We start from the raw sequence: 22,001 nt of genomic DNA, 5'->3' as shown, positions 1-22,001 counted from the left end.
GAATGGAGATTAATGTTCTCCTGGGACTGATGCACTGTATAATAGAGCTCTCTGTCAGCGAGATGGGTGGTTTGATACTACACAGGTGTCTATTTTTGTATAACTACCCATAAAATTAGCATTTCCTCATCTCTGCATTCACTCTCTACCTGACTGACTGAAAACAATTAACAAACAGTATCAGCACTTTAGAATTCACCAATGAAATTGTGGAAATTATGGAAATAATACCTGGTTGGTAGGTCATTTGTGTCTAACATCGTTAAGTTGGAATATAATGGCATATCAACAACAGTGTGGTTGTTGCATTCATAATTTGATGGTTTATTCAAGATGAAGATATCTACACCATTATTTACGGTGAGAATCGTCCAGACATAAAAGTACATTTGCAGGGACCCAAGGCATATTTTGAGATGAGAATCCCATATAGACTTGGGGGTTTCCCCTTTTAACTTAAGCCTGTACCCAACCACCTAGCAACCAATCACAATACCCTAGCAACGACACAGCAATGCACATCATTCACAATATCTTCAGTAACCTACAGTAATTGTCGCCATGTTTGTGATCGTGTACAAACACATGATTAACAGAATAGCTCTGTTGCCCTGTGTGGTAAAACCACTTGCTGGTTTATTGGTTTACTGCATTTTCTTCGGTGTACATGTGGGGCAAAAACCCCCTGGTGTAAATCTCACTGGATTTTCTTTTTTCCAGATATTCTGCAACTAGAACAAAAAGGTGATAAAAAAAGAGAATGGGCTATGTGGCTTTAGTCATTATGAAAGGAGGACAATCTCAATTCACCATCTGTCTCAGTATTACCTTCTTAGTAGCTAAGCTGCCAAAAAGCTCCCCAAACTCTCCTCGGTTAACAATAAGCCAGACCGCTCTGTAATCATAGACTGTTCTGTAATCATTGCACCCTTCTATTTTTTTCTTTTTTTGAAACCAGTCACTAAATGCCCTGGACTTGATTAGATTGTTTGCGAGACAAGCATCAAGTCAAGGTTTAAGTTTCATTGGGAAACTGTAGAGTTAGGATACAATCTGGGTGAATTGCATGAAACTGTCAAGAAATGTCCAGGGTCATATTTTTGCCAAAAATTAAAAAGAAAACATATGAGAAACACAATTATACAGTGCTGTGATTAAGTGATTGATTTCTTCTGTTTTTGTGTATATCATACTAAATAGTTTCAAATATTATAACAAAAGCTAACATAAAAACAAAGGTAATCCGAGTAAACAGAAAATTATAATGTCATTTATTGAAGCAAAAAAAGTAATTCAATATCAACTGGACCTGTGTGAAAAAGTATTTTCCCCTTAGTTACTAAATCCCCAAATCTATGAAACTGCATTCATAATGGGATTCAGCTGGACTAGACACACCCACACCTGATTAATGTCAGCCCTGTTCAATCAAATCAACACCTAAATATAATTTTTTCAGCAGCATGAAGTTGGCTAAAAGGTCTCACCCTGTAGCACACTATGCCAAGGTTGAAAGAAATTCCAGAAATGATGATGAGGAAAAAGGTGATTGAAATACATCAGTCTAGGAAGGGTTACAAAGCTATTTCAAAGGCTCTGGGACTCCAACGAACCACAGTGAGAGCCATTATCTCCAAATGGAGAAAACTTGGCACAGTAGTGAACCTTCCCAGAAGTAGCCGTCCTTCCAAAATTCCTCCAAGAGCACAGCGACGACTCATCCAGGAAGTCACAAAAAGCCAAGGACAACATCCAAAGCACTGCAGGCCTCTCTCACATCATTAAAGGTCACTGTTCATGACTCCACAATCAGAAAGACACTGACCAAAAATGCCAGAAGAACATTAAGGCTCATCTGAATTTTGCCAAAAACACACCTTGATGATCCTCAAACCTTTTTGGAGAATGTTCAGTGGAATGATGAGTCGAAAGTGGAACTGTTTGGATGACAGAATTCCACAAGAAGATCATCATAACTGCGGTCAAGCATGTTGGTGGTAGTGTGAACACGTGGGGATGCTTTGCTGCTTCAGTAGCAGAACTTAATTGAGGGAAACATGAATTCTGATCTCTACCAGAAAATCATAATGGAGAATGTTCGGTCATCCATCCGTGAGTTGAAGCTCGAGCGCAACTGGATTATGCAGCAAGACAATGATCCAAAGTATAGGAGTAAATCCACCTCTGAATGGCTCAAAATAAGCTACATTTATGTTTTGGAGTGGCCTAGTCAAAGTCCTGACTTGAACCTTGGGTGATATAGGTGTTGGATAACATTTTGCTTCAATAATATATATATATATATATATATATATATATATATATATATATATATATATATATATATATATATATATTTGAAAACTGTGTTTACTCAAGTTGCCTTTGTTTTATGTTATATCTCATTTGAAGATCTAAAATAAATAGCATGAAAAAACACAAAAACTGAAGATATCAGGAAGGGAGAAAATACTATTCAACAGCACTGTATTTATACTTATATTTATGTACAGTATATACACTCAGTGACCTCTCTATTAGCTACACCTGTACACTCACTTATTCATGCGATTATATGTACTGTATGTAAAGTAACATTTTAGACTCCCGCTTTATTAAACAAAATAAATATTTACACACTGCTATTCCACAATGTTCCATGGTCTTTTACATTTAATGTTGGCTGTTACTAAACTTGACCCTCATATTCTGTGTATTTCTGTCATGCCCAGAGGCTGAATTGGTTTGATTAGTGTGAAAAGAAGATGAGATCTGGTGCTTTTCACACTAATGCATTTGATTCTCTGCTCATGAAATAAAAGGACAATTCATTATTGCATTCATGCTGTTACTATGACATCATTCACAAATCAAACCGCATATTTCAGAGCTACTCAATGTGGATATTTTCCCAACAGGATATGTCCTTGTACAGCACATGCTTTTATTTCTCCAACTTTAGCTGTTAATTGATTTAGTGTAAAAGTTTTTTTTAATTTAGAAAACTAGTTCAGAACAGTGTAACACAAGACTTTTTGGCATCTTGCTTTTTGGCATCTTGCTGAAACGGAATTGATGTGGAAGGTAGAGATAGAGGAAAATGTTCTTAAGTACATTTTTCAAAACTTTTTATCATAATTAGCTTGAACTTTTCTAAACTTCTCATTTAAAAAAATTGCTGCAATATTATCTGTTCATTCCTAATTTCTTAGTCATTTCCCTCTTTAACATAATAGAGAAAATCACCCACAGTAATCTATTGGCAACCTTTGGCCACTAAAATTATGTGTTGCAGATAGTACAGAAAGACGGGGAACAAATTTGAATTTATCATGTTATTACGTTATTAAGTGATAGAATAATGTCCATTGGTGTAAGCCCTGTCTGATGAGATTTTCAGCTAGATTTTTTACTCGAAATATTGCTTGAGGAAGAGTAATCACACTATGAATCGGCAACGGTACGTTGAACATTTTGCTGCTGAAATTGGTCTGTGCTTACTGAAATTTGAACCAGTGCCCCCAGAGGCCAAAGCTGGAAGTGTTGTTTTTTTTCCTTTTTTTTTCTGATTAAAACTTTTATTGACACATGAAACAGAAAAGAAAACATACATACACCAAATCAACTTTTAACCCCCATAATTCTCTTTCACCCTCCCAATCCCCACCTCGACCCCCAACAAACATCCCTGTGGTCCAACTTGAGAATACACACACACACACACACAAAACTAAATAAATAAATATGTATATCGAAGAAATGTCATCAATCTCTATGCAACACTCCCAAAATGAGGGCGCTCCAGCAGACCTCCATCCCATAAGGATTACCTGCTTGCTGGTCATAACACTGGCTAGGACAAAATTTTATATATATATTTATCCCCTACATTAATGACCACCCCATCACCTAAAATACAGAGTCTGAGGCAAAATGAAATTTGAGTGTCCAATATGTCAAACATAAAAGTCTGAACCCTCAACCAAAATCTGATTTGCACTGCCAGTGCATCTTTAACACCAAGCTTATACAATCTAGAGGGGGTCCAACAGAATCTATGTAAAATCTTTAATTACATAAGGCGCACCCTTGAATCTCTAGATATAGACTTGACATTTTTTAGAATCCTAGCCCACACTCCCTCCTCCAATACCAAGTTTACATCGTTCTCGCATAATCTCTTGAGAGAAGTTGAAGCTCCATCCCCCAAACTCTGAATTAGCAGGGAGTAATACACTGATGCCTCATGGACTTTTCCAAAAGCAGTAATCACCACTTCCAGACTATCATATTTTCAAAGGATCTTTTCCCCATTAATGGGGAAAGAGGGCAGCCCTGCCGGAGTAAAATAATCAGAAATGAATACATTTGTTTGTACCGCTGCTACGGGTGTCTATAAAGTAAATCATTCCATCCAATAAAAGTATCCCCAAACCAGTATATTTACAAAATCTTAAAAATATAATCCCAATCTAACATATAAAATGCCTTTTCAGCATCAAGTGAGATGGCAGCGACCGGAGTCTGATCCTTCACCCCTGACCACATGATATTGATGAAACTAATAATGTTATCAGAAGAGCTACCCCATATCTTTCCAAATTTTTCAGATTCCTGCGAGGAAAGGTGCATTTTTTGAAGAAACACTCATATTTATTATGCTTAAGAAGAGAAATAACCTTCCTTCTTTGTATGGGGTGCCCCAACCCATTCACATTCCATGTGGAGAGAGACAATCCAGCACATTACAGCACACAGAATCTTCAAACAGTCAAACGAATGTTCAGTGAGCAAATTAATTTGGCTGCAACATGAGTATAAGCAAATTACTTACTCTACTACCAGAAATACTCCACAAAATAAACTCCAGCCAATAAACGGAATCAGAACAAAAATAGCCCACAGACTCTTCAAACAGTCAAGCGGATGTTCAGTGAGCCGGCCCACCCGCCGGAAATGTGAGCACCACAACACAACCCATTCACTCCATTGGCTTTAAGAAGGACATTGCTTGATGTGGGCATGTCAATGTATTACGGCCATCCTTAGCATCTATTCTCAATTTGACCGGGAATATCTGTACAAAAGCGACCTTCCATTGATGTAAAAGTTTCTTGCATTCCTTGAATCGATCACTTTTCTCTCTTGTCGAGTTTGCAAAGTCTGGGAACAAGAAAATGCTGTGGTTCATCCGAGAAAGCCTTCCTTCACTCCTCGCCTCACCTAAAACAAGACCTTTATCGGATTATCTCAGATATTTGGCCAGAATTGGATCGCCGACCCAGAACCCTGTGAGCTTGCTCTATTTTCAGCTTATGGCCTGCTATGTCAAGCAGACTTGGAAATAGCACGTCCAAGAATTCCACCATATTCTGTCCTTCTGGTACCTCTGGGATTCTCATGATATGGACGTTATTCTGCCGGCTACGGTTTTCCATGTCCTCCAACTTCTCCCAGACACGCTCCAAATCCACCTTGGGTGCTAGCGGATTAGCAGATAATTCCCTCTCCGATGACTCCAGATAATCAATCTGTTTCTCGAGATCCCCCACTCTTGTGACCACATCAGTAAATTTTGCATCAGTGGCAGTGATCGAGCGACTTATTACAGCAAGATTCTCCAAGTCAGCAACGACCCTCGTCAGCATTACCAACATGTTCAACATCTCTCGTTGCATTTCACAAATCTCACTGGTTTATTTCATTAAAAGCTATCAAAACCAGAGCTCGCTGTTCACACGTCTGATCCTCGCATGGCATCACGTGACGCCTAGCTGGTCGTTGAATGTGTGGGCACATCCTTGCTTCAGTTTCCGGGTGAAATGTCCACAGAGTGGTGCCAAAAGCGTGTTGTGTTTTTAGTTGTAAGTAACATTTCAATGCTACATCACAGATGAAAAGCCTATCAAACAAATTAAGCTTGAATATTTCAGTTCAAGGTGCAACAGAATTTTTAGCACAGCTAATGTTTCAAGCTATTCTTCAAGCTGTCCCTGATAAGCATTGGCTGGGCTCCTCCGAGGAGAAATATCAGCAGTCTGGAGATTGTTTTATTTAATCTCTTCCTTCTGGATAAGGATTGAAAAATTTCTAAGGGCTCTTTTCATCATGATAGACGAATGGAAGAATTATATTTATTAATCGACCATGACTTGATCCTTAGAGGGCAGTCCTTAGAATGTGTTTTGATCCTAAGTGTTGGTCCTTCTTTTGTTCAAAGCAGGAATGAATGTACCCAAGTTGTAACCTACAACCACTCTCTAATCCTCTTCTCAAGAAGCCTTCTCTGGAATTGTCGTCTTCTGTTTACTTTAAGCCATTTTCACCAGCTGTCCATTTCTCTGCATCTCCTTTGTCTTCCTTCCTTCCTTACATATAGTATTTCACACCTGCTCATCTTTTGCATCTAATTTTGAGGTATGACAACTAAAGTAATATTTCTATTTATTTCCTGTGAAAATGTATTGGATAATGCATAAAAAACATTAAAACCCCCAATTTGTTGACCACTCTGAATATGAGAGGGACACATCCTCCATATCTAGCACAAATGGCACAGTTACATCCCAGAATAACCCATGCAACTTTGATTATAATTGCTTACAAAAACTTTGACAACTAATAATGATATTTTTAACACTTAAACTGCATAAAAACACTTAAGTGCTTGATTGGAGACAATCACTCTGATGCAGTCTGGTGATTACATGAGCATAAATAACTTTTTTTTTAATGCTCACACATACATTTATGTGTCTGCATACATAAATGATAACTTACTCACAAAGGAGCTGCTTTGTTAACAGCTGTTACAGTTGAAACAGTCTCTGATTTGAAACTAAATGCATTTTTTAAATTTCATCAAATGAATTTCAATGGTGCCATGATTCCATATCAATTGAAAAAGATGAAATTCTTCCACTTTGTGCTATCGCAAGGTCAGCCTTTTCTCTGATGGTATTAGCATTATAATCTTAATCTTTTTCAGTATGCATATAATATACACAGACTGGCAAATTGCCTCTATCTCTCTCTCTCTCTCTGTGGAAAGTGGGTCAGGATACAGCATCCTTAATTGTTTGCAATTTTATTAGAGCATGAATCACTGCAAATGGAATTTGCCAACTTTATTTGTTGTGGTAACTGAAACTTGCATTTATGAGCATGATTTAAGTTCAAGTTAAAGCATGTTTATTGTCATGTGCGCAATGTAACATGTTACAGGCCCCATTTTAAGCCATAAATCATAAGTGCAAAGTCAGCAGGCATGGTCATGCAGTTTTGGTATTTTCGTGCAAGAATAAGCTAAGTGTAGGCGCAAGTCGGGTTAGAGAAATCACTCACTAAAAAAGGGTTAGTTGGCTGGGTCAAGTGCAATTTAATTCAGAGGTTCTTCTCCGGTTATTGCATCATCTGAATCCTATAATATAGTCCATTCCCTCAAGCACCAGCAATATAAAAATTTTTTTATCTATACCAGGCGGTGTGAAAAAAAAGCTCAGAGGATCATCAGAGACTCCAGCCACACGAGTCATGGGCTGCTCCCATTGCTACCATCAGGCAGGCGGTATCGCGGCATCTGGACCCGCACCAGCCGACTTCATGACAGCTTCTTCCCCCAAGCAATCAGACTTTTGAACTCTTGATCTTTCATGATCAATATATATATATTTTATATATACTATATTTTATGTTTTTGTATTCTATATTGTGTGTATTGTATACTGTACATTGTATATTAGATATGTAAATTGGGTTGTGTAAATCTGATGTTTATTGTAATTGGTATATGTCTCTTCACTGTCATGACTGCTATATTGCTTGGAACTGCACCAAAGACTTTCACCCACTGTTGCACTTGTGTATATGGTCGAGTGACAATAAAGTGATTTGATTTGATTCATTTGATTACAGCCCATTCATATGGACATATGGTCCTTTTAAATGCTTAGATATATAAGTATACAATTCTATATACTGTATATATAGAGGTAGGGTGCCCAGGTATGATCCTCGCTGATGTGAACCACAAGAAATGTTGGCTTGTGATTTACCTTCCTGTTCCTCATGTCTTCAACATGAATTAATTTTGAATGAACTTTCTCTGATTGACTCTGCAGGTGTTGTCTAGTTTGCATCCTGAGTGTGAATATATTTTTCAGCTGGCGAGAGACGAGCAACGGTGTCTTCGAGAGATAACAGAGCATGGAAACATCAGCAGCTCAGGTAAAAATAAACCAAAACTCCAGACGGAATCTTAAAAGGGGGTTGATGATGACACATACTTGACTTAATTGAAGTATTGCTGAATAAGTGCACTTTTTTATGGAAATTCATGTAGATTTGTAACACTGACACTTTCAGTATGCAGCACATCAGAAAAAAGTCAAATAAGATTTCTTTCATATGTTAAATTTCAATTGTTTGCTCTAGACAGCACTGGCATTAAATGGAGGATAAATAGAGACTTTTGCAAAAGTGTTTTGCTTATGAGATTTTTTCTCTTCTCAACAATGTCTCCAGCTGTGCTTAGATTCATCAAGAGACCAAAGTCTTCCATCAAAACTCAGAGATTCCGATATTTTTCATGCAATTTTTCCAAGACCAAATAATCTGAGCTAAGCTATCCACACAGGTTTATACTGAATACTTTATATAACCAACAATTGACCAATTTTTATTTAGTTCACAGATTTTTAAGAGAAACATCTGACACAAAGTCTACAGTATAAATCTCAAAAGTAGGCTAATATATATATATTGACTGTACATAACTGAAAAACAATGATGAAAACATTTAGTTAATAAATCAGTTATGTCTCCTGAGCAAATAAAGAGCAACATTTAAGCAATACAATTTTCTTTAGATTTAGATAACTCTATGATTTTTGGTTTAGAATTTAGAAATCAAGAATATTTGGCCAAAACATTGCATGTTTCTAAACCATAACTTTATACATTTTCTGATTTATTTCATTCATTATTACCCAACGATTTCATGAGTGCTGTCCAACGGTCATACTAAATTTCTCTTGTCAAACATCTGCCTTTTTAAATGACTAAAAAACAAATCACTTCCCATGAGATGTCATTTCAATGAAATCAAATTTGCATAGAGTTTTACACTGTCAGCGGTGACTGTCAATCTGTTGTTGAATCACAGTAAGAGACGGAGGTTAGCGCTGGATCACACTCATTATTATGCATCACCTTGTGTTCTGCGTTCCCCAGTGGTTCATTAGTGAAGTGTTGTTTGCCAGAGGGGATTCGAATTCAAGAACGTTCTTGTGCAACTCCAAAGCAGCAAACTGGGCCATAATAGAACCAATCCAATCGTTATGTGCCCAAAAGGCATTTTACTTTGTGTTTGAGTGCATGTGTGATTATATTTGTTTGTGTGTGTCTGTGAAGGTTGTTTACCAGTATGGGATTCTGTAGTGTGCTGGCCCAAAACTGCAGTGGGTGAGACCATCCACTCGCCCTGCCCAGCTGTTTTCTCTCTTTTTAGGAATAATACAGGTACCACTACACAACCCTTACACAACCACACCATTCAATAGGGTTTTGCTTAATTCAGAATTGAATTGGTAATGCCTGTTCAATTCCAATTGGAATTGAGGTGGCAAATAGAATGTACAATTTGAATTGAGGTGACAAATAGAATGTACAATTTGAATTGAGGTGGCAAATAGAATGTACAATTTGAATTGAGGTGGCAAATAGAATGTGCAAATAGAATGTACAATTTGAATTGAGGTGGCAAATAGAATGTACAATTTGAATTGAGGTGACAAATAGAATGTACAATTTGAATTGAGGCGGCAAATAGAATGTGCAAATAGAATGTACAATTTGAATTGGGGTGGCAAATAGAATGTACAATTTGAATTGAGGTGACAAATAGAATGTACAATTTGAATTGGGGTGGCAAATAGAATGTACAATTTGAATTGAGGTGACAAATAGAATGTGCAAATAGAATGTACAATTTGAATTGAGGCGGCAAATAGAATGTGCAAATAGAATGTACAATTTGAATTGAGGCGGCAAATAGAATGTGCAAATAGAATGTACAATTTGAATTGGGGTGGCAAATAGAATGTACAATTTGAATTGAGGTGGCAAATAGAATGTACAATTTGAATTGAGGTGGCAAATAGAATGTACAATTTGAATTGAGGTGACAAATAGAATGTACAATTTGAATTGAGGCGGCAAATAGAATGTGCAAATAGAATGTACAATTTGAATTGAGGTGGCAAATAGAATGTGCAAATAGAATGTACAATTTGAATTGAGGCAGCAATTGCTGCTGTTTTGTAGTTTTCAGTCATTTCAGAATGAATAAACAAACATAAAATGCAGCTGTGGTTGCCAGAACTTTTCAGTAAATAAATACAATGACACCGTTCCAGTCATTATTTTGTACCTGTATATTTTAAAGTTCACATCCCTTTATACGACTAAACAGTATATTATGATAATTTACAAATTTTTTATAATATTCATATAAAATTACATGTATTGTCTTGTTAAATATAATATCACTTTTCACTGTTTATACCTATTGTATTTGCTATTAGCTATGGTACCTACCAGCTAAGTTTTTAACTGTAGGATTTTTTAGATATTATATATTTTTTATTTTCTCCCAATTTGGAATGCCCAATTCCCATGACGCGGTCACTCACCTCAATCCAGGTGGCGGTGGACAAGTTTCGGTTGCCTCCACTTCTGAGACAGTCAATCCACGCATCTTATCACGTGACTCATTGTGCATGACACCACAGAGACTCACAGCATGTGGAGGCTCATGCTACTCTCCATGCGCCCCATTGAGAGCAAGAACCACTAATCGCAACCACGAGGAGGTTACCACATGTGACTCTACCCTCCCTAGCAACCGGGCCAATTTGGCTGGAGTCACTCAGCACACTCTGGATTCAAACTCGCGACTCCAGGTGTGGTATTGTCAGCGCCAATACTCGCTGAGCTAATAAATTCCTTTTCCTGTCATTCCAGTTCAAATTCAATTCAATATCCTGTCCAATTCAACATTCAAAAATGTAATAAAAGGACAATAATACATGAAATTTACACCATTATGATCTCCCTTCTCAAATCTCGTTCACGCTTTTGGATATTTCAAACAAATTATCTCCTAATGCAAACCACATGCAAAAATACAATCTGAGGGTGTTATTGGTGTTAATCTTTGACACTTGATTCATTGTGCTGTAGGAACAGTAAGTCGTAACTGCACCGCTGGAGGCTGGTCGCGGCCGTTCCCCCCCTACCATGAGGCCTGCAGTGTTGAAACCGACATCCCAGAGGTCAACGAGAGTGTAAAGATATTGAAATTCATAAAGTACCATATCTTTATAAATCTCTTTCATTCATCCATGCACCGAGGATTGACACGCAACGTACTAACAAGTGAACACGGCAGTAAATATTAAATTTTTTTCCAAAGGTGAATTTATTTTTAATAGTAACTTATAAACTTTTAAAGACCTATCGTGAGCTCTGAGGTTGTTAACTGATGGTATATGCTTTTGCTGAATCCATCAGTCCACGTTGTTTCAACTTCATAAAAAAATATGATAAAAATATTATAAGCAGAATTTCGATAAGAACTTTTATAAGAACTACACTTCCCATGATCCTGCAGTAAAAGATCAAGTCCAATCAGCAGATCCCGCCAAACGAAAACCTACTCTCATGACGCACTGTGAATGATGCAATCGAATCGGTCAGCCTACACTCTCAAACTTCTTTTAAACCTACGTATACATACAGTGCCCTCCTTAAGTATTTGGACAGTGACACACTTTTCATAATTTTGTATGGCACGAAAACGTATTTGAAATGAAGCAATCAATTTGTGATTGAAGTGCAGACAAATAGAGTAAACGGTTTAGAAATCACTGCATTCTTTATATATAGACCACCCTTTTCAGGGGCTCAAAAGTAATTGGCCAATCGACTGAAAAGCTTCGTGGCCAGATGTGGGCTGTTCCTGGGTTATTTAGTTCAAAAATAAGCAGTTAAAAGGTCTGGAGCTTTGGAAGCTGTTGCTGTAAACTCTCATTATGAGGTTCAAAGGGCTGTCAATGCAAGTAAAGCTGACCATCATTCATTAGGCTAACAAAACAAATCCATCAAAGAGATTGCAGAAACCGTCGGAGTGGCCAGATCAACTGTTTGGCACATCATTAAAAAGAAGGAACACACTGGTGAGCTCAGTACCATCTAAAGACCTGGACAACCACAGAAGACATCTGTGGTGGAGGATCACAAGATTAGTTCCATTGTGAAGAAAAACTCCAGGAGGTAGGCTAAAAGTCTACAATCAAGAGAAGACTTCATGAAAGTAAATACAGAGGGTCTTGAAGTCTCAAGAATAGGAAGTCCACAGCCATAAAACACCCTGGCAAATTCTGGAACTCTTTTCTGTGGACAGATGAAACTAAGATGAACCTGTACCAGAATCATGGGAAGAGAGGAGCATGGAGAATGACTGAAGCACACCGCATCACCTGTAAACATGATGGAGGCAGTGTTATGGCATGGGCTTGTAAAGCTGCCAGTGGAAATGGGTCACTGGTATTTCTTGATGATATGATGCTGACAGAAGCAGCAGGAAGAATTCTGATGTGTTTAGGGCTGTACTTTCTGCTCAGATTCAGCCAAATGCTGCAAAACTGAGAGGATGCTGCTTCACAGTACTGATGGGCAGTGATCAAAACATACTTTGAATGCAACCTAAGAACTTTTCAAGGCAAAGAAGTGGAATATTCTTCAATGTCTGAGTCCGTAACCTGACCCAATTGAACATGCATTTCACTGAAAACAGAAAGACCCATAAACAAGCAGCAACTCAAGACAGCTGCAGAAAAGGCCTGGCAGAGGCCACTAGGGAAGGGAACAAAGTATTTTGATGATGTCATTGATGGGATTCAGACTTCAGAGAGTTATTCACTGTAAAGGATTTTCAGCCAAGTATTAAGTTTATCATGTTATTTATGATTATGTTAGTTTGTCCAGTTACATTTGAGCCCCTTAAAATGGGGGTATGTGGATAAAACATGCTGTTATTGCTAAAACATTTACCCAATTTGTATGTAAACCCCCTTCAGTCTGCACTTCAATCACATATTGATTGACGTTCACATCCATTGTGGTGGAGTGCAGAGCCAAAATTATGAAATGTGTCTCACTGTCCAAGTACTTATGGAAGGCTGAGCAATAATTTTGATATGAAGTTTTATTTTACCGTTAACATATTTATTTATTTTTTACAACATTTGCAATTCTTTATGGGATTGAAGTTCACTCCCTCATTAAAAAAAAAGTTAAAGGGTTAATGGGTGATAGTTCACCCAAAAATGAAAATTCTCTCATCATTTACTCAACCTCATGCGGTCCCAGATGTGTATAACTTTATTTTTCTCCAGAACACAAATGAAGACTTTTAGAAGAAAATTTCCCACTCATTATTTTCAATTGAGCTTACGGTTTGCCACAAATGTTTGCAAGAAATTTGCAGCTATTCACCCACAGTGGTGAACCTGCAGCTAACATTTAGTGACAACAAAGAGTTTGCCACAAAGCTCATTTGCTTGTGAAAAAATGAGTGTCGGATTTGTGACAAGCTTGCCAGAACTTTTGTTTTTTTACGGGTTGGCCCCCAAAATGCAAGTGAATGATGACCAAAACTTTGAAGCTCAAAAAAGCACATAAAGGCAGCAGAAAAGTAATACATGCGACACCAGTGGTTAAATCCATGTCTTCGGAAGTGATATGATAGGTGTGGGTGAGAAACAGATTAATATTTAAGTCCTTTTTTTTTACTATAAATTATTCTCCCTGCCCAGTAGGTGGCGATTGGCATGAAGAATGCAAATCACCTAAAACAAAAGACGAATGTGAAAATGAAAGTGGAGATTTATAGTAAAAAAGGGCTTAAATAAAGATCTGTTTCTCACCCACACCTATCATATTACTTCTGAAGACATGGATGTAACCACTGGAGTGGTATGGATTACTTTTATGCTGCATTTGTGAGCTTTTGGAGCTTCAAAGTACTGACACCCATTCACTTGCACTGGAAGGACCCACAGAGATGAGATATGCTTAAAAAAAAACATTTATTTGTGTTCTGCAGAAGAAAGTCATACACATCTGGGATGGCATGAGATGGTGAGTAAATCATGAGAGAATATCATTTTGGGGTAAATGATCCCTTTAAGTACACAGTATTGTACATTTTCAAATCTTTTTGCTTCAAATCAAAGTTTGAAATGTTGTGATTCACCTCAGAGCTGGTTGGTTTGGTTCATGGGTTAGAACTCTTTTATAAAGAATTTTATGAAATCCCTATGGGAGAAAATAATGGGAAAACACTCCTGGAACCAATATGTTTGGAATAGTTGGTTAGGGTTAAGGATCACCCATAATGTTTAAGCTAGTCTACCTTTAAAAACCCTCTTGGGTCAGTAAAAGACTGGCAATACCCATCTAAAACCAGTTAAGTCTGTCTTGGAATTGAAGCTGTCCACACTGGTCTAAGCAGTAGGTTGATTGATTGATTGATTGATTGATTGATTGATTGATTGATTCAGTAATTCATTCAGACTGCACATTTAGTGTGATTCAGACACTTTATCAGCAAATGTATTATGATAATTGAAATATCCATGAATTTTGATTATTTTATCTCTCAGGAGTCGTATTTTGCCACTGTGAAACTGATCTACTCGGTTGGTTACGGAGCATCACTATTCTCTCTCTCTGTTGCCATGGTAATACTGCTGTTTTTCAGGTAATAGGCTTTTATAATGTGTTCTTACTGTTTTACACACACACACACACACACACACACACTGTACATAAGTATAATACTTTTGTCTCTAGTGATCTCTCATTTGTCCAATACATTCAGTTGATTGACCTCAGTCCAGTCTGATATTAGACTGGTTTCTTTATATCTTTGTGTGTATCTCCATGTAGCTCTCTGATCCATGTGTTGAAAACAAACTCAATCAGTGACCATCGAGAAGGGGCAATCCTTCTGTGCTCCAAACTGTCTTTGAATATAGGCTACTTTTCAACATGCTAAATCTGAGAATCAGTAGCCCACTTACCTGCGTGAAATAAGATCAGTGAGTGAGTTGGATTATTTCAATGGCTGCTGACTTATATACAGTATATATGCTATTACATGTTGTTACCACTATGGTGATAATGGTTAGACATCGTCCTATTCCTTACATCAAAGACTGAAGTCTGAATTGGTTTTGTCTAAAATAAATGCTTTTAGACCCAGTTTTATTATCTGCTTTAATTGGCATTTCTTAAAGAGATAGTTCACTCAAAAAACTCCTTTTGTGTTTTATGAAAATAGGAAGTCATCCAGGTTTGCAGCAATATAAGGTTGAGTAAATAATGACAATTTTTATTTTTTGGGTGAACTATCCCTTTAAGCACAGTGCATGATGTACGAGTTTTGCCATTAAGCCAGTACCGTATGTGAGAAATCTGTATTCAAAGCTGCGTTGCTTGCGTCACTGGTAAGCCTACAATTATTATTTGTACAGTTAACGTACGGCAATGCGCTGATTACCATAAAACAATCAGCTTATTCCAAAAAATCTGAAACATGTCACAACACTTGCGCGCATTGGATAAGCAAAGGTAAAGGTGTTTACATGCAATGCAATGGGCAAACATCTTGATTTTTGCAGTCCAATAAAAGAAAATCATTTACATGAACTTACACCTTAATCGATGTCAGATTGGGCATGTAAACATGTTCACTGACTCTTGATGTAGATGGGATGATCCGCTCTGATATGGCAATCACACACAACATATATACCTCAAACCATCAGATTCATCCGAGCAGAAGTGCCGAATTACAACTGTAGTAATGATGTTTCTCCGCAAGGAACTTGCAATTCTATGTTTCAGCCACAGATGTCGATAGAGAGCCAAGAAGTCTGCAGTGTACATTTAAAGGTGCATTCAGTAATATTTTGAAAATGTCATCTTGAACTTACACTGACACCTAGTGGTGTGGAGGCAAAAACCATACAAACAAAATAGATTTCAGTTACCTATGCCATTGTAAAAATTGTCTATTCACAGTTAGCCATGATTCATTTAATCCATGCGTGAAAGTGTCTAATAACAGGACGGTTACTGAGATTAAGCAAGTAGTATTATGCTGGTCATGTGATCCCAACATGGCAGCCCCCATGAGGGGACCCTCTCCATGTAGAATAAACCCGCTTTTATTATGCTTCTGATATGACTGGAGACTTCATGCTTTGATTTATTCATGTTTCAAAATGACTTTTAATTTCTTTAGGAGTAAACCTTTTTTAATCAACAAAAAATTACTAAGTGCACCTTTAAATTGCGAGCAGTTTGTAGCTGTGTGCATGAAGCATGTGTTCTGAAAATTAAGGTCAAGTGTTGTGTGTACTACTTAGGCGACTACACTGCGCTCGAAACTACATCCACATGCAGCTGTTCTTCTCCTTCATCCTGAAATCTGCATCAGTGTTTATAAAAGATGCAATGCTGTTTGCCAGTGACGACACAGATCACTGCACACTCTCCACGGTGAGTCAGTCACACCACAGATCTAAGAGCCTTTAAATGTGTCCACAGACAAGCACAAACTTGATTGACTTCACCAGTACCGCCGCTCCATATATGCATACTACACAGCCTGCATAGGGCACCAACTCTCTAGGGGGGCACAATCTTACCCTAGGAGGGCACACAGAAAGTCCACCAGCTGCCCTTACTCACACGTTATACGTTATTTAAGGACCCGAAAGCAGTTGCGGAACACAGACGATTGCTTCACGCTCATGTCACGCGAACTCCTTTCATTTCTGCTGTTTATTATTATATTTTGTATAATTTATGTAAAATAGTGTTCATAGTTTTATTCATTTATATGTCAAGTTAATATAATTTGTAGTATAAATGTATACTAAATGTTCAATTTAATATTGTTGCGCTAATTTGTTTAACGTTTACTGCTGATATAAAATATGTTCTTAGATGCTAATCGTGACCCACCATTTTGGAGATTTCAGTCTATTCCCATTCAAGTATTGGAGCTGTACTTACATGACATTTGTATCCATTAAAAATAGCTGCGTAGGGAGTGTTCCAAAGATGGCCGCCGAGTGGACTGACTAGCTTTGAAAGAGACTTTGGCTACAGTTTAAAACTAGCTTCCCCAATATTATTTTGGCATTCCTATTCACTCAAATAGGGGGGGGTTCTAAAACAGTTAGAAATGAGAAACTTCCTTGGCAGTGGATGTTTAAACGGAGTGGAGAACGTGACGTGATTATGCCTGTATCGTGGCAACGGGAATACATCACATGAGAGACCTCTTGAACTCCACACTCTCGTGAAACCTAACATTTACATTTATGCATTTGGCAGACGCTTTTATCCAAAGCAGTGCACTTATTACAGGGACAATCCCCCCAGAGCCACCTGGAGTTAAGTGCCTTGCTCAAGGACACAATGGTGGTGGCTGTGGGGATCGAACCAGCAACCTTCTGATTACCAGTTATGTGCTTTAGCCCACTACACCATCACCACTCCTAACAGAAGCAATGGTTCATATGTAAAAAGTACAGCAATATTGATCTTTTTCACACCAAAAGTGATCATATCACATTAGAACATGGTTCTTCAACAGGGGGTTCGTGACCCCCAAGTGGTCCGCGTTGGTACTGCAGGGGGTCTGCAAGTTGTTGTTGATCCACCATTGGCATTTGTAATTATCACTCACCTGCACGTGTATGAATTTTAGTTTATCGAATTTTATTGTATTTTAGTCATTCACAGCTGCATTCCAAATCTTAAAGTGTGAGCCCGGACAAATGAGCGTGCAGCTAGGACAAACCCTTCATGCACCCATGTTCATCACGAGCCGCTCAATGCGCGACATACATCAGGTTCAGCAGGGCTGCAGTTGAAGGCCGCATGAGTTAACGCGTCTGTTTGCGTTGGTCATGCTGTGCAGTTGAGCAGATGACAGCCTACAGTTTCTTTTTTGATTAGTTGCTTTTTGCTCTCAGAACAATAGCATACTTGCCTGGTGTAAATAAATAGTTACCGCTGAGATAATCAAGATGGTCCTAACGTTCCATACACACAAGACGGTGACTCAAATCAACATAGTTCATGGTGCAGTCGGTTGTTGTTTTCCTCATTACACATTGCTGAAAAGACCAGCTAAAACCAGTCTAAGCTGGTTTGCTGGTTTAGGTGGTCTCCCAGCCCAGCCAGGCTGGTCAGTGAGCTGGTTTCAGTGGGGGTTTGAACACTTTTTAGCTGGTAAGTCTGGGAGTCCAACTAGCCTCCCATCTTAAACCAGCTTGGCCAGGCTGGGAGACTAGCCAAGACCAGCTAAGACCATCTAAGGCCAGCTAAGACCATCCTAAGGTCTTAGACCAAAATTCAAAACCCTTTTAAAACCACCCTGACCAGCTATGACCAGGCTGGGTGACCAATTAAAACCAACCAACCTGCTTATGCTGGTTTTAGCTGGACTATTCAGCAGGGCAGCATTTAATTATTATTTTAATGGCTTTGCAATGTAAACATCATGAAGTATGCACAATACATACAATAATATGGTAGCATACATACAGGCTTTTATAGGCATAAAATGCTACATTCAATTTTATACAATATGTAACGGGTCCCGGCTCCATCTCTTTACCCACCAAGAGGTCCTTGGCCAGAAAAGGGTTGAAGACCCCTGCTTTAGAAGGCAATATTTGAACCACTGGAGTCGAATCGATGACAATTATACTGACTGTCTGATTTTTGGAGTTTCAAAAGAGAAATCTCAATTCACTTACATTTTATGGACCTACTGAGCTGAGATATCTTTCTATTTTTCTTCAAATGTGTTCTGGTGAAGAGAGAAAGTCCTACACAGCTAGATTTACAGAGCTAAATGAGGTTGGAACGCATCATTACAGTCTGTGAAAAAGGTCCATCGTCTGCAGCTGGATTGCATTTTCTCTTCTTTTTTCCCTTCTGTGAATACATTTTCTTCATCTGCTTTTCTCCTTCCTCTCTTGATTTTTCTCATCATGACGTGTTAGTCATTCACAATCTCTGTCTCTCTCTGCAGGCGTCCTGTAAGGCGTCAGTGGTGTTCTGCCATTATTGCGTGATGACTAATTTCTTCTGGTTGCTGGTGGAGTCCTTGTATCTGAACTCACTGTTGCTCTCAGCATTCCAGCGCAGTTATCGCTGCCTGTGGAGTTTCGCTCTGTTGGGCTGGGGTGAGACACTCATTTCGCTGTCCCCTCTTCCACGGTCTGTCCTCTGGCCATTACAGATCAATGTGAACTCATCAGTATTCGTAGCTATATGATGCTAGCACACCACACGAAGTATCGACAGCATTGTTTAACAACTTTAAAGACGTACAAATGTTTACAAATCCTTACTGAATCCATGGATATTAAATTCATGGAATTAATTGGTTGATTTTGATGTATTTATAATCAGTGAGATTAATGAAATGTTCAATGTCACATGTTTATTTAACACAGTTGAATCATTGACCAAATCTGACATATAAATTCCATTCATGTCTATGTGATATACGGTGCTGTTTTCAACTGGTTTGAACTTGAAAAAGTATTATGTCGCTGAATAGGTTGGGCTGGGAATGTTACGGATGAACAGCTATGAATCATAATGAGATCAAGTGCATAAATATTACGAGGAACTGTAATTTCCATGCTGGGAAACTTGCATGGAAAATTGTACATTTCTATAATGAATATAAATGTTTCTAAAAATATTTTATTAGCTATAAATTGCTATTTGTGAGAGCAAATCTCCAATAAATTAGTATTATTGTTATTATTATTATAATAAAATAATTTAAAAAACAAATATGTAGTAATCACTGGAGACGTGAGCAAACAAATTGGGAATACTGTTGCCAGCTTTTGAATTTCCATAAACATTTTTAAGCTAGGACGACTTTGGTTTAAATGTAGCTTTTCTTGTATCTTTTGTTTGCGTTAGTATTCCCAACAGCATTCCGTCTCTGAGCCTCCGAGTGTCATTTAAGACGCTTCCATCTGTCTATCATCCAATAAGTAGTCTACTGTATGTCCGGATTGAAACCGATTCAGATTCAATACTTATTGACATTATCTTGATCATAATGGACTATAATAGCTTTTGGATTTAATGTATGTGCTTGTTTTGTTGCCTAGAACGTTATAAAAGTCTCTTTAACTAATGATGTATTCTCTCTCCATCTCTTCTTCATTGTTTTTCTTCTCTATTTTCTCTCTTACAGGTGTTCCATTAGTCTGTATCATCATTTGGATCTGTTCCAGAGTATATTTTGAGGACACAGAGTAATTGCAATTTTTTTCCCTACTTTAATTAGAGCTTGCATACTTAGAGTTAGGGATTTTAACAAACGTGGTCTCATGGAATACCCATCACGGCAGTTTCCTGGTGAAACAAACACAATTGTAGAAGCTGTATGGAGGCGCTACAACAGTAATGACTTTTAATGGTTTCCACTCAAATCACGGGTAAAACGACGACTATCAGTTTATAAAAACATAATTTTCGCCCTGAATCTCACACAATGCTATCTTATCATATCAAAACACTTTTAGCAATGCATGATTTGTAAAGCGATACATTTGAACTTTTGCATTACATAACCAACTAAATGGTAAATGGTCTGCACTTATATAGCGCCTGTTTAACCTTAACGGTATTCAAAGTGCTTTACACTGTGACTCATTCACCCATTCACACACACATTCATAAACCAATGGTGGCAGAGCTGCTATGTAAGTTGCTAGCCTGCCACTGGGATCAACTTGGGGTTCAGTGTCTTGCCCAAGGACATTTCGGCATGTGGAGTCGTGTGGGCCGGGATTCAAACCACCAACCCTGCAATTGGCAGCCGACCCGCTCCACCAACTGAGCCACAGCCAACTCTAGTGTACTCTAGTATATTGTATGACTAGTGTCATACAACTCTTATAGAGTGTTGTATGACACTATCAGTTAGGTTTAGGTTTAAGGTTTAGGGAAGGGGGAATGTTTTGTCGATTTAAAACTCGATTTACACAAATGCCTCAATATTTAACTTGCTTTTAGCGCCACACAATGGACATTTCACTACAAAACTGCCACAGTACGTGTAAGAAGTATTGCAACCCTAGCAGCCACCTAGAATACCCCAGCGACCATATAACAATGTGCTACAAAACTCCCAGAGCACCTAAACATCGTGGTGGTGACTTACTTGGGCAAGCACCACCTACCTTTTTCCCTAGAAGTGTAAAAATGTAGTAGAAATTAAAAATGGACTTCTCTGACTCTGCTATTCAGAACAGTCAGACAAGAAAGACACGATTACATCATTTGTGAAAGCATACAAGCTCTATTTTTATTATCCCCCTTTAAGCCCACAGTTGCATGAGACTCAGAGCAGACAGATGGAAAGTCAGCCTGTTAATTGATTACATTAGAGCAGAAAAGATCAAGATGTATTGGACTTTTTTTTCAGGTGCTGGGACATCAATGACGATTCCCTTTATTGGTGGATCATCAAGGGTCCGATTGTAGCATCCATTGGCGTAAGATGATGCATTAACACATGGATCGACGAATGCATTTACACGGTTACTAATTTTCCCATTTCTTGCACAACCAGGTGAACTTCCTTCTCTTCATGAACATTATCAGGATTCTGGTGCAAAAGCTTAACCCACGTTTGATCCAGTTCAACAACTCTGCGCAGTACAGGTACACATTGTTACCGGACACGCCAGCTATAACAGTAATAACTCGATTAAACCAATGAGCACGGACACCCTGGCCTTTAGGAGACACTGACTGTTGCTTCCTTGCTGCATCGGTGTCCAGACAGATGTTCCATAGATGGAAGAAAGCCATAC

General features: G+C 38.2%; 1 protein-coding gene across 1 annotated transcript in view; it reads left to right on the top strand.

Moving 5' to 3' along the window:
• LOC127624832 (growth hormone-releasing hormone receptor-like) overlaps window positions 1-22,001 on the top strand; it is a 31,172-nt gene that overhangs the window by 3,338 nt on the left and 5,833 nt on the right. The window contains exons 2-10 of the mRNA XM_052099784.1: window positions 8,121-8,226; window positions 9,412-9,519; window positions 11,242-11,333; window positions 14,727-14,824; window positions 16,497-16,629; window positions 19,184-19,337; window positions 20,375-20,435; window positions 21,611-21,680; window positions 21,758-21,849. Of these exons, the coding sequence (XP_051955744.1) occupies window positions 8,121-8,226; window positions 9,412-9,519; window positions 11,242-11,333; window positions 14,727-14,824; window positions 16,497-16,629; window positions 19,184-19,337; window positions 20,375-20,435; window positions 21,611-21,680; window positions 21,758-21,849 (914 nt within the window). The remainder of the gene's footprint in view (window positions 1-8,120; window positions 8,227-9,411; window positions 9,520-11,241; window positions 11,334-14,726; window positions 14,825-16,496; window positions 16,630-19,183; window positions 19,338-20,374; window positions 20,436-21,610; window positions 21,681-21,757; window positions 21,850-22,001) is intronic.

This window comes from Xyrauchen texanus, chromosome 31 (assembly GCF_025860055.1).
Source record: "Xyrauchen texanus isolate HMW12.3.18 chromosome 31, RBS_HiC_50CHRs, whole genome shotgun sequence".
Lineage (NCBI taxonomy): Eukaryota > Metazoa > Chordata > Actinopteri > Cypriniformes > Catostomidae > Xyrauchen > Xyrauchen texanus.
Note: the sequence above shows the minus strand (reverse complement) of the source record. Positions and strands in the feature narration are given on the sequence as shown.